Source organism: Siphateles boraxobius, unplaced genomic scaffold, assembly GCF_051911475.1.
Source record: "Siphateles boraxobius isolate OS27281-9 unplaced genomic scaffold, OSU_SipBor_1 18, whole genome shotgun sequence".
NCBI classification, from domain to species: Eukaryota; Metazoa; Chordata; class Actinopteri; order Cypriniformes; family Leuciscidae; genus Siphateles; species Siphateles boraxobius.
This window is the reverse complement of record NW_027508788.1, coordinates 10,442,971-10,456,950: the sequence shown is the minus strand read 5'-3', so window position 1 is coordinate 10,456,950 and position 13,980 is coordinate 10,442,971. Positions and strand designations below refer to the sequence as shown.

The 13,980-nt window shown below is 37.2% G+C and overlaps 1 protein-coding gene across 1 annotated transcript; it reads right to left on the bottom strand.

The window, feature by feature from the left end:
* Positions 1-221: 221 nt before the first annotated feature.
* slc23a1 (solute carrier family 23 member 1) lies at positions 222-13,239 on the bottom strand. The gene is made up of 14 exons (XM_077233437.1): positions 13,097-13,239; positions 10,352-10,522; positions 10,100-10,257; positions 9,930-10,018; positions 7,483-7,550; positions 7,204-7,385; positions 6,988-7,108; positions 6,595-6,751; positions 6,248-6,395; positions 3,686-3,791; positions 2,560-2,689; positions 1,357-1,500; positions 1,152-1,247; positions 222-1,020 (listed from the first exon to the last, which is right to left on the bottom strand). The coding sequence occupies exons 1-14, from the start codon at positions 13,127-13,129 to the stop codon at positions 764-766; spliced, it is 1,860 nt and encodes a 619-aa protein (XP_077089552.1). The 5' UTR covers positions 13,130-13,239; the 3' UTR covers positions 222-763.
* Positions 13,240-13,980: the final 741 nt, after the last annotated feature.

Sequence of the window (13,980 nt, the reverse complement as noted above, 5' to 3'; positions counted from 1 at the left end):
TGCTTTTAATCTGAATTTGCCTGAGAAATTTTGTCCATTCTGATACTGACACCTTTATAAGAGCCCTTTGCTTCAAATCACAGAGCAGTTATCTGAGATTTAGGCTGTATTATTGAATATACTGTAGCTATTATTATTACCCTTATAGAACCTAATAAAGTGTTACAAGTAAATCATAATTGACATGAGAAAGACACAAATATTTTAGACAGACAGAAAGATATATTTTAAGTTATATTTTAATACAAAATAACTTAAGCACATTTTTGTCAAAACCAAATATCCACATGATAATTTGTCTTATGGCTTTTATAGAATACATAATACACTCTTAGTATTTATAAACATTATTAGTTACAATAACATGTATATACATTATGATTTATGTGTATTTTAAACATAATTTTCACCATTCTCTGAAGCTAAACATTTCTGAGCATTTTTTTTAAAGTGTTAATCACTTGCGTATTTTGTACACAATCAAGATGTAATAAAAGAAAAAGAAAACTGAACTTCATTTTCTTTTAAAGTCATTTCAGTAAAATATAATATTCTTTCAAATTAACTCAAATTTCACATTTGGTTGGATGTTAAACGAACAAAGACCCTTTGTCCTGTTTATCCAAGTTTTACTTTAAATATATGCACCCATTTTCTAGTAGAACATTTTTCTTATTTGTTTGTGATGAAAAACTAAACAAATAAAAATTTTGTGATACAGCAAAATTGGTGCTCAGTTGTGAAAAGAAAAAAAGAATTCTGGCTAAATGTTGGTGCAGACCATTTCAGCTGGAGCATCAGTCACACCTTTGTGTATTTTTATGTCCTCCTCCTCCTCATATTTGTGGCGTGATGGCTTAAAGCCCTGGAAAGTGGGACAGATTGGCAGGTAACGCATGCAGCCCAGCTTCCGGACCAGTCCCATCCCAATTGGAAAGTCATAAGTGTTCATTGTTACTGTTCCTGCTCCTGAAGAACTCTCAGCTGCCCATTCTACCAGACCTCGCTCTTTTCTGGTGCCTGCACGCACAATGTAGACATGTTCAATGTAGAACAGCTTGCGTGACAGCCTGTTTGTAAATTTACAATGCCTTTGTTGTCTATTTATCTAACGAATTTGTATGTTCTGAGTCACTCTGTCGGATGCATACCTGGGATTGTGTTATCAAGTACAAATGCTAGGAATCCCCCTACAAACATCTCTGTTGTCAGGAGCACTGTGATGATTTGGTCCAGCTCTTCCACACCTGTTAAAATCAATCAAAAGAATGTGTATTCACAGTAATAGGTGACGACATCCACAGCTTTCTTGCTGCAAAAGAAAATATATCAGAAAACAGCATCAGACATATGAACCTGTTTTAATGCTGCCAGGATGACTGTCCAGGTAATTAGGCAACATGAGGCCAAAAAACATGGAGAAACCCAGAACAAAAAGATTTCTGGAGGAGTTCAGATCCACACTCTGTAGGTTTGACAGTCCAACGGCTGTAATCATGCCTGTGTACAAACCAAAACAGAAAACAAGTTTAAAACTACACAAAATACATATATAGGCCACTACCGTTCCAAAGTGTGGGCTTGGTAAGATTTGTGAAACAGTTTTTGAAAAGAGGTGTCTTATGCTCACCAATGCTGCATTTATTTGATCAAAATAGTGAAGGAAAAAATATATATTTAAAACATTTTTTACCACAACAACCATTTTTCTCTTGTAAAACTAATTTATTCCTGGGAAGCAAAAACTCCTTGAAAAATCATTCTGATATGCTGATTTGGTGCTCAAGAAACATTTCTTATTATCACTCAGTGTTGCTTAACATTTTTGTGAAATCCCTAATCATTTTTTTAAATTTATTTTTTATATATTTTTATATACTTTGAATAATAGAAAGATCAAAAGAACAGCATTAATTTGAAATAGATATCTTTTGTAACATTATAAATGTCTTTACTGTCACTTTTGATCAATTTAATGCACCCTTGCTGAAGCATTAATATTATATAAAAGCATTAATTTCTTAAAAAGAAAAAAAACTTCAATATTTATGGTAGTGTGTGTAATTCAACAATGTCTGGTCCCTTAAAAAATGTTGTTTGAAATACAAAATTATTTTGTGGCATATTGTCAACATGTTCCAACCGGGTGGAAATGTGCACTGTTAGGCCCTGTCCCAAATGGAGTCCTAAGTCCTCACGATCTTTCTTTTGTGATGTAATGCTGCTTTGACTGTCTGGTATAAGCTTGCTGCACAGCTCGCCTCAGTGCCAGCTTGGCAAAAGTGCGCATCAAGGGCGCATATCGGCTGCAAAGGGGTATTTGAGAGTACCCTTCTGAAACCTAAAATGACAAATGGTACACCCTACGGGGTTGTGAATTTAACGGACATGCGTACGCGGCAGCCATTGTCCACAAATCCTCAAAACCGTAAGTACACATGAAGTGTGCCATTTGGGACAGGCCCTTACTAGGGAGTTTCTGGGCTCAATACTGACACCCTGTGGACAAAGCTGGGACAAAACATCTGCAAACGCAAATAGGTCCAATAAGCCAATTACCAAACAAGGTACAGAACATCCCTCCAAGGACAGGGTCAGGTAAGGAGGCAAACAGGGCGGTGAACTTCCCAATAGTTCCCAATAAAAACATTATGCCTGCTCCATACTGTATCACCCTCCTACTTCCCACCTGTAGGAGAAATCAAGACAAGAAAAAACACTGCTTTTCGCTCAGCACAAAATACATTTACAAAATGAATCATGACACTGAAAACAGAGAAACTGGGGAGACAACCGGAGAGATATGAATAGTGTATATGTATACACCTGATATCAGCTTCACTCCCTTAAAGGGATAGTTCACCCAAAAATGAAAATTCTGTCAGTATTTACTCACCCTCATGTTGTTCAGACCCCGGAAGACCTTCGTTCTTCTTCGGAACACGAATTATGATATTTTTGATGAAATCTGAGAGCTGGATCACTCCTCCATAGGCTTCTAAGGGATTGAAACTTGTTCCCCGAAAAGTTATTAAAGACATTGTTAACATAGTCCAAGTGACTACAGTGGCTCAATCTCAAGTTTATCAAACGACAAGAATACTTTTTGTGCGCAAAAAACCCCAAAATAATTTCCTTCTCTGTGGGCCTCGAGTCAGTTCACTAATGTAACAGCGTACGCTTCTGTTGTTGTACGTCACACGCATCACACACATTTCCAGCGTTGGCCAATAGTGAGCCTATGTATGACGTAGCTGTACGCTATCACACTACGTTAACTGACTCGAGGCCCACAGAGAAGGAAATGAATTGTTGAAATAAAGTCGTTATTTTAGTTTTTTTTTGCGCACAAAAAGTATTCTCGTCGCTTGATAAACTTAAGATTGAGACACTGTAGTCACTTGGACTATTTTAACGATGTCTTCAATAACTTTTTGGGACTGGCAAGTTTCAATCCCTTAGAAGCCTATGGAGGAGTGATCCAGCTCTCAGATTTCATCAAAAATATCTTAATTCGTGTTCTGAAGATGAACGAAGGTCTTACGGGGTTGGAACAACATGAGGGTGAGTAATTACTGACAGAATTGTCATTTTTGGGTGAACTATCCCTTTAAGGACTCTGATCAGTTGTCACAAATACAGACAGTAGAACTGCATTTACCCAATTCTGCTCGCACTATCTCACCTTTGTAATGCCAAGCACCCCTATATTAGGACTTGAAGAGGTTGATCCATTTCCTGTGCCCAGCAGCCCCGCTATGATACAGCACACTCCTTCTGTAAAGATCCCCCTAGAAAAGAAATACATAAACCATGTATTCCTTATACATAGACCATGAAACTAAATCCAACAAATATTGAAGGGGTCATATCCTGTTTTTTTAAAATATATAATTTAATATTTGTCCTTGATTTCCACAATGATTTTTGTTTTGTTTTTTATTTAGGTATTTTTCTGAGGAACATTTATTAGTACGTCTCAATCATCATTCCATCATAAAACTAAGCATTTAAGTATCATATTACTAAGACATATTATTGGGAGATATGGAGTGACAACTGATATTTATATGCATTTTATGTAAGTAGTCTGTTATACTACAGAATTTGAAGAACAGAACTTCAATGTGGCCATATAAATATCAGCAAATGCCCTAATATGCGTATTTTTCCTCAGTTTGGGGCTCTGAATAAAATTGAGGTGATTTCTTTTTCCTCGAGTGTCATTTACTCAAGTTTTTCCAAACCTGTATGAATTTCTATCTTCTGCTGAACACAAAAGAAGATATTTTAAAGAATGTCGGTCACCAAACAGTTGATAGGACCCCATTTTTCCCATACTATGTTAGTCAATGGGGTCCATCAACTGTTTTTTTTTTTTTTTGGGTGAACTATCACTTTAAGCTATATGAGCCATAAAAGCCTGATATATAAAATATGGTACTCAACAAAGAACACATGGTTCACTAAACTGTTCCATTAAAATATATACAGGTCCTTCTCAAAAAATTAGCATATTGTGGTAAAGTTCATTATTTTCCATTATGTAATGATAAAAATTAAACTTTCATTTATTTTAGATTCATTGCACACCAACTGAAATATTTCAGGTCTTTTATTGTTTTAATACTGATGATTTTGGCATACAGCTCATGATAACCCAAAATTCCTATCTCAAAAAATTAGCATATCATGAAAAGGGTCTCTAAACGAGCTATTAACCTAATCATCTGAATCAACTAATTAACTCTAAACATCTGCAAAAGATTCCTGAGGCTTTTAAAAACTCCCAGCCTGTTTCATTACTCAAAACCGCAATCATGGGTAAGACTGCCGACCTGACTGCTGTCCAGAAGGCCATCATTGACACCCTCAAGCAAGAGGGTAAGACACAGAAAGAAATTTCTGAACAAATAGGCTGTTCCCAGAGTGCTGTATCAAGGCATCTCAGTGGGAAGTCTGTGGGAAAGAAAAAGTGTGGCAAAAAACGCTGCAAAACGAGAAGAGGTGACCGGACCCTGAGGAAGATTGTGGAGAAGGACCGATTCCAGACCTTGGGGGACCTGCGGAAGCAGTGGACTGAGTCTGGAGTAGAAACATCCAGAGCCACCGTGCACAGGCGTGTGCAGGAAATGGGCTACAGGTGCCGCATTCCCCAGGTCAAGCCACTTTTGAACCAGAAACAGCGGCAGAAGCGCCTGACCTGGGCTACAGAGAAGCAGCACTGGACTGTTGCTCAGTGGTCCAAAGTACTTTTTCCGGATGAAAGCAAATTTTGCATGTCATTCGGAAATCAAGGTGCCAGAGTCTGGAGGAAGACTGGGGAGAAGGAAATGCCAAAATGCCTGAAGTCCAGTGTCAAGTTCCCACAGTCAGTGATGGTCTGGGGTGCCATGTCAGCTGCTGGTGTTGGTCCACTGTGGTTTATCAAGGGCAGGGTCAATGCAGCTAGCTATCAGGAGATTTTGGAGCACTTCATGCTTCCATCTGATTTCATTTTTCAGCACGACCTGGCACCTGCTCACAGTGCCAAAACCACTGGTAAATGGTTTACTGACCATGGTATTACTGTGCTCAATTGGCCTGCCAACTCTCCTGACCTGAACCCCATAGAGAATCTGTGGGATATTGTGAAGAGAAAGTTGAGAGACGCAAGACCCAACACTCTGGATGAGCTTAAGGCCGCTATCGAAGCATCCTGGGCCTCCATAACACCTCAGCAGTGCCACAGGCTTGTTGCCTCCATGCCACGCCGCATTGAAGCAGTCATTGCTGCAAAAGGATTCCCGACCAAGTATTGAGTGCATAACTGAACATATTTATTTGAAGGTTGACATTTTTTTTTAAATTAAAAACACTTCTTTTATTGGTCGGATGAAATATGCTAATTTTTTGAGATAGGAATTTTGGGTTATCATGAGCTGTATGCCAAAATCATCAGTATTAAAACAATAAAAGACCTGAAATATTTCAGTTGGTGTGCAATGAATCTAAAATATATGAAAGTTTAATTTTTATCATTACATTATGGAAAATAATGAACTTTATCACAATATGCTAATTTTTTGAGAAGGACCTGTATTACTATTATTATAAAAACTATTATTTGATGTATCAGGCTTTTCAGGGTTAACAAACAGTTCTGAAATTTACAGCATGTTTTCACAGTCATTTGAAGTATTTAAAAAAGGAAAATCTGAATCCTCATGATATGACCGCCCTTAAAAAAGTTTTCTGTTGTTCTTACCTATTGATAGCGTGCACAGGAGGAGGCGGAGCTCCAGAGAGGCGAGCGCAGGCGTAATAGTCCCCGATAGACTCAACAATACCAGCTAGAGTGGCACTAAACATGCCTAGCACTCCTGCTAACGTCACTGTCGGCAAACCCCACTGACCTGTGACACACACAAAATCAAGAAAATGATCTGATTTGGAAAGAGTTTGGCCATTGCTCCACCAATATAATTCCCTTCTAATCGTTTTACTGTGGAGGAAAAAAATGAGTCTTAGATTAGGTGTAAGTCATAGTGACATTTTCTGATAAACAAGCCATTATAAATCATAGGTGTTACATGAAGCAAGCAAAGTCCTCACATGGATAGGGGAAACGAAACCACGGCGCCCGGGTCATAATATCGCCCCGGGAGTCAGTGCGAGCCTTATAGCCGTAGCGATTTGGGTCATTCGGCAGCACATCCGTCAGGGTGAGAATATAGCAAACCAGCCATACCAACATGATGGCCATGATGATCTACTGAAATCAGGATAATCAGTTACTAAGGACAAAATGTTCAGAAGGGAGCATTTCAACCTGTAAACGTGTTGATAACATGCGCCACATGGGGTAATGTGAACTTTGTTCCAAGGCCAATCAGGAAGTTTAATTAATTGTGATAATAAATACGGTGTGTATTTATTGCTATGTTTATAATATTATCAAAAGGCAAAATGCATGATGATGTAGTTTATGTAGCTGGGGGTTCGTACGGGAAACATCTTGAATATTTGCACGTGTGTGATGTGACAGCCTTTTTGTCTGGAATAGCTGGGTAAAGGACAAGCCCAGTTCCTCAAATACTGAGCGAACAAAACAATAAGGAAGATGCACCTGGAATGACAAAACACACAGATGTATAAAATCAAAAAACAGCTAGTGTAGAGATAAATGAGCTTGAAATGCATTTAAAGAGTTGAAGAACTCACAGCAGAGACAGGCCCCAGTGGCTGCCAGCGCGGTCTCCTGCCGTCTGGAAGACAGACAGGCCGATGAGGGACACTGTGGGGGTGACAGTCAGGGGCCCGATTGAGTTAAGCAGGATCCCAGGGATTCCAGCGAACCCTATGACCACCTCAATCAAGCTGGACACAATAATAGCGCCCTGAATCTACAGAGAATCGACACATACACACAGGTCAAGACGCGGCACGTTACGAGGCAGTGATGACCGGTTCAATCTTTAGACATAGACATTAGTCACACACCTCTCGCATTCGTGGTTGCCAAATATGAGACGTGTTGAGAGGAATAGACCAATTTCCGTAAATCTCCTCTGTGAAACCCAAAACCATGGTTAAGCATTAACTTCCACACAGCTTAACCTGAACAATGTGGAATGTAAACAGATTCTCAATAGACGATGCTTCCTAGAAGAATGACTGATTTACACACATTGCACAACTTGGGGTAACACTTTATTTCGATAGTCCACTTTAGACATTCTACTAACTATAAGTAACTTTACAGCTACATGTCAACTAACTGTCATTAGAGTATTAGTAGACTGTCTGCTTAATATCTGCTAACACTTTATTTTGCTGGTCCCCCAACAGATATTCTACTGACTATAAGTAACTAAGCACCTAGAAGTCAACTTGTTCTCCTAACCCGAACCCTAACACCTAACCCTAACCTAACAGTCTACTGACAGTCTACTACAGCCTACTAATACTCTAATGCGAAGTTAGTTGACATGTAGTTGAAAAGTAACTTATAGTTAGTGGAATGTCTGAAGTGACTATCGAAATAAAGTGTAACCCAACTTTGCTGTTTTTTTATGTAAACTTGATTCTCGATGCCTTTTCAATGAGAGTACAATCTTTTTAAAACACCAAGTTAAAAGCAGTTACTTTTTTAAAAAACATTTCACAAGACGTGCAAACACTTTAAATTGTTGGTTGCTGGGGTTGGTAAGATTTCGTAATGTTTTTGAAAGAAGTCTCATGTTCACCAAGGCTGCATTAATTGATCAAAAACAGTATTGTTATGAAATAATCTATGAAATATCTATTTGAATAAATGTAAAAATATAATTAGTTTCTGTGATGGCAAAGCTGAATTTCTCTAGTCTGCAGTGTCATGTGATTCTTCAGAAATCATTCTAATATGCTGATTTGCTGCTCAAGAAATATTTATTATTATTGAAAGGTAGTGTATATGCACATGAATCAGGCAGACGACTTTAGCCAGGCAGTGCATCTCACACACTGGGTTTTTAAGATGGCATTTTAATAAAAATAGTTAAACTACTTTTTAAAAACATCTCAAAACCACTCCAGTTCCATTTTGTTGTGCTTGGTCTTGCTGTTTTGGTGGTTTAGGGAGTTTATCACCCCAAATAAACACTTGAACCAACACTCTAACAACAATTGCTATATCCCAATTCAGAGGCTGCATCCTTCGAAGGCTGCATTTGAAGGCCGGTTGCGTCACCACAGCGCGACAAAGGCTGTCCCAATTCGAAGGCTCCTTCAAATGCGGCCTCCAAATTCGTCTCCATGAAATGAAGGATGCAACAGATGGATCCTGCGTGGCCTTGCCTACCCCAGAATTCATTGTGCGCCACTGACGACAGGATTGTTTTGAGAGAAATTTTCGAATTACACTTTCAAACGCTATTAGGTTTCAACACACTCAAATATGTAATGATAAAATGTTCACATGTCGACTTATATCTTACTAAGATGCGATTATATATAGTTTATACTCTTTATAATATACAGAAATGGACCATGGTGAACATACTTAAAAGTTTGTAAACCCTGTTTTGTTTTCAGACAGTTTAATATAACTTTCAAAAAAGTAATTTAACAACGCTCAGAAACGAGTCCTTCGAAGGATGCAGCCTCTGAATTGGGACACAACCAATGTTTCAGTAACCACAGTTCATCTATAATGGCGTATATAACATATACGCTTTAAAAATTCAAAATTCGCATTGGGTGTGTGCAGTTTTCATTGTAGAACAAGATGTCAAAGTATCGTCAAGTTATGTTTACTTTATTAGTTATGTCTTTATTTTACACATGAATCGAAAAACCCCATTATAAAACCCTATTGGAAAATCTTGATGAAACCAGCAGCGAATTAGTCTTCCGGGTTCTGACGTCATACCTATTTATGGGACATATTTAGTCTATTTAGTCTGTGTTTTAACCTACAGCCAAAAGATGCTTGCAAAGTATATCTATGTTGACCTGAGGAGGTAACCATAGACAAAGTATCAGACAAAATATCAACAAAATGGAAAATTAAAGGGATAGAATGAAATTGAAAAATGAAAATGTTGTCATCATTTACTCAGCCTCATGTTGTTCAAACCTGTATGAATTTCTTTCTTCGGTTGAACACAATAGAAGACATTGGTATCCAGACAGTTGACGGGAGCCATTTACTTCCATCATTTTTTCCTACTATGGAAGTCAAAGGCTCCCGTCAACTGTTTGATAACCAACATTCCTCAAAATATCTTCTTTTGTGTTCAACAGAAGAAAGAAACTCATACAGGTTTGAACAACATGAGGGTGAGTAAATGATGACAGAATTTTCACTATACCTTTAATATTTGGTTTGTGCAAATGTAATATGCCTGAAAGCTTCCCCCACTGATAGTGACTGTAAAAATTCACACAGTGTGTAACACTGTTTGTACCTTCAGGAGGACATTTCCATCTATCCAGCCTCAGAATTGCCTGAGCGGGGATGAGAAAGGCGAAAGCACTCGCCTGGAACAAAGGCAACCTGATCATGGCACAGAAAAACATTCAAACAGTGACAACTAATCACATATTTCTGTACTGAAGCACACATTAAATAACTCACCTGACACCAAATGTAGTTTGTATGAGCGTAGTGATCCCCACACAGGTGAAGATGGTGCCCACTAACTGGCTGACAGTGTACTGGTCCTCCCCCACACACATGGCTTCAGCCAGTAAGAATGGTACAGCAATAGTTCCACTGAAGCATGTCAGGTAGTGCTGGAGATCCAGAGGCAGAACGTATACAGATGTAGGAGTGTTTAGATAGGGTAGGGATGCTGGGAGAGTCAGACTGAGAATGTTAAAAGTGTACCTGCAGTCCCAGAAGTATGCACAGATACCAAGGCGGGACGTCCTCGATTCTGTAGATCATATCAAATCCTGCCGCCTGACTCGGACTCCCATCAGACGTCTTGGCCGGGTCAGCCGGCATCTCCTGTAGCTCTGTACCGTCTGCTGGAACAACTCCATCAGGAGGTGGGAGCTGATGGAGAACAAACACATATGATTCATGCATGACGACAGTACTATTTGTGTGCACAGCTTTTGATGAAGTGCATTTGACAATCTGTTAATACATGTTTTGCTAGCTTTAATATAAATTATATACAGAACATATACATTATATATATATATATACACATTATATATATATATATATATATATATATATATGCACACACACACACACATATATATGTGTGTGTGTGTGTGTGTGTGTGTGTGTGTATATGTATATATATATATATATATATATATATACTCTATATATATAGATGTATATATGTGTGTGTGTGTATATGTATGTATATATATATATATACACACACACACACACACACACACACACACACACACACACACACACACACACACACACACACACACACACACACACACACACACACACACACACACACACACACACACACACACACACACACAGAAAATCAGTTTAGTTTAATAAAAGCCATTTTCACATGCCTGTTTACAATTAAAGTACAAATAAGACAATTAAAGTCAAAACTTTGATAAAATATGTATTGGTATCATTGCTGTTATTGTTAACTAAAATTATTAAAAATAGTTTCCGTAATATGTTCCGTATTAATATCCCGGAAATAAAGGTCACACTTTACAACAAGGTTTTGTTTGATAGCATTAAATAACTACATTAGTTAACATGAACTAACAGTGAACAATATTTATACATCTTTGTTGATGTTAATCTGAATATTTATTAATACATTTGTAAGATCAAAGGTTGTATCTGTTAATATTAGTTATTGCACTGTGAATTAACATGAACATTTTGTATTAACAAACATTAACAGAGGGTAATAAATGCTGTAAAAATATATTGCTCATTGTATGTTTATGTTAGTTAATTTGTTAACTCGAGTTACCTCATTGTAATTTTTTACAGATATAGTTAAAATAAAATGTAAATATTACATGAAAAACGTAAGTTAAAGATCAGTCGAAGTACTCAAATTATTAAACCTAAAAATTTAATAAAAATAAATTAAAGCTAAATAGAAATAAAAAAACTAAAATTAAAATGATAATTGAAAATATAAAAATAAAAGCAAATTCAAAATACAATTAAATACCCTAATGGTATATAAGTAAGGTAACACATTGTTATATTGGTATCGAATATACAGTGTATATATATCTATATCTAAAAATAATAGTAATTATAGTACAATAATAGTGCATTTAAAAAATTTTTGCATGTTCAAAGAAGCCAAGAAACTCTCTCATTTACCATTTATAATTCACTTATTTAATATTTAACTACAGATAATGTATCTAAACTGCAAAAGACAAACAGACCCCACAGTAAACTCTATGATACTGAATATGAGCGGCCTCCATTAACCAAATAATTAGTAGAATTCACCACAACTAAAACAAACTTCAATATTTCAAATATAATTCTGTTTTCTTTCTGCTTTTTAAGTGATACGTTTAGGCTGTAACACTTGTCATGTTCTAGTTTGGCACCATCCCAGTTTATTTGCAGGGTAGACTGATACGCATGACAAGTTAACTGCTCAATTAAGCGTTAAACCAGAGACAACATGGTGAAAAATAACAAATATCATGACTCTTCATTAAACAACCAGACCATATAAGGCTATTTCACTATGAACAATGCAGGTGCCATTCCAAACAAATATTGCACACATCGTACCAATGCTTACTGACAATAGAGCTGAAAAGAAGCATTAAAAGATTACAAAATGAATTGTCATTGCTTTGGATGATATATATAGATAATCAATCTCTTTATTTATAGAGAGATTATAAAGTACCTCTAATATTTTTTGCAAAACTGTTTTATAGTCAGCTTAAAAGTTGGTTAGAGAAAATAATTACAAAAGTGATGGAAACAGTCAAGAAACATAATATCTGTAGGAATGTAACTTATCCAATCAAATCAATGGACCAGAACGGACTGTTCAATCTATCACCTCTCAGTGTTACGTTACATCACGCATTTAACTAACACCAGCATACAACTACTACATATAAGTACTATTTATTCAGACTTAAAGTAAAAAAAAGAGCTCTTTACTCATTCAGATCATTCACTGACTCAATTTGCCAAAAAGGAAAACACTTTGACCATAAAGGAACATATATTTATTACTTCATATCCTGAGAAAACATCTTTTTTAAAGTATCTTGCATTTGAGTCAATCATTTGTAAATAATAATCAGATAATTCTTTGCATCTCATATCTGAACATTTGTGCGCATCCATATACGGCCTTCTTTTAAATGTACTTGATTTGCATGACCAGGATTCAGATTAGAATTTGTTAGCATGATAATAATTTAATAAATTCCTAAATTTTCCTCAATATAAAATAGTAGAATTTAGTAATAAAGAAAACTGCTGAGAATTGTCTGTGATGTCATCACAAATCTTTAGCATTCCAATGTGACATTCAACCAAACAAATACTTCCTGTTCTTACATTCCTTGACACAAACATCTGCAGTGTGTTAATTCCCAAGAATGACACCATACTTGAAGGATATATTACCTTAAACTCCTCTGCAGGTTCTGACTGATTCATTGGCCCTTGGAGGATGTGCGGGGCTCTGTGCTGCTGTCTCCCAGGGGCCACGTGAGACCTGAGACCCGGCTGGCCGCAGAGCGCTGGTTTTATGGGAGCGCGAGAGACAGAAGGGGTTAATTAACAGGTTAATAATCTGCCCTTGGTCCTGGACTTTACTCCCCCTGCCTGTGCTCATCAAAAGGCCGACAGTGTGAACGCAACAGGAGCGGTGTTCATGGAGCAATGAGAAGTCTCCGTTGGATGTGAACCACAGGGCCCCTCAAAAACAAATGTGAGGTTATCCTTCAGGGCAAAGACTTTTGAACAGTTATTTAAATGCAACAAGGTCTTTGTTTTCTTCTAAAGAAGTGTAGTGGCAAGTGTAAATTTCAATCTTATAGCGGTTAAAGAAAACACAAAATGGTTTGGTAGATGGACCTGAGTAGATAAAGCAGGACAAACCTTTGGTGCACAATCACATCTTCCACTGTACTCTTGGACCCCCGATATTGCAGTAATGAACACGTGACTTCACACCTAGACGTGACTGACATGTGTGGAGCTATGATATTCACTTCTTTGACCAGTAGAGGGCGCAACAGATCAACTCCTCATCTGCGAACCTGGGATCATGTATCGGGGATCTGTCTCAAGAATTTTTTGCCAAATGAACACAGATCAGGACCACAACAGGTGGTGAATGGATCTTTACAATAACGACTGTCTGTAGGATACATTATCCCATGTATTACACAGACACTTACCTAATAAATAAATAAATAAGCATGAAATATTGTTTTGAGATAATATGGCATATTATTATATGAAAAGATATCATGGAGTAATGAGAGATGGGACATTAGCACAAC

Coding starts and splice junctions, on each gene's coding strand:
- slc23a1 (XM_077233437.1), bottom strand. CDS start 13,129: ATGAATCAGTCAGAACCTGCAGAGGAGTTTAAG. Junction 7,551..9,929: donor ATGGAAATGTCCTCCTGAAG/GTACAAACAGTG, acceptor TGGGTTTCACAG/AGGAGATTTACGGAAATTGG. Junction 1,021..1,151: donor ACTTGATAACACAATCCCAG/GTATGCATCCGA, acceptor TTGTGCGTGCAG/GCACCAGAAAAGAGCGAGGT.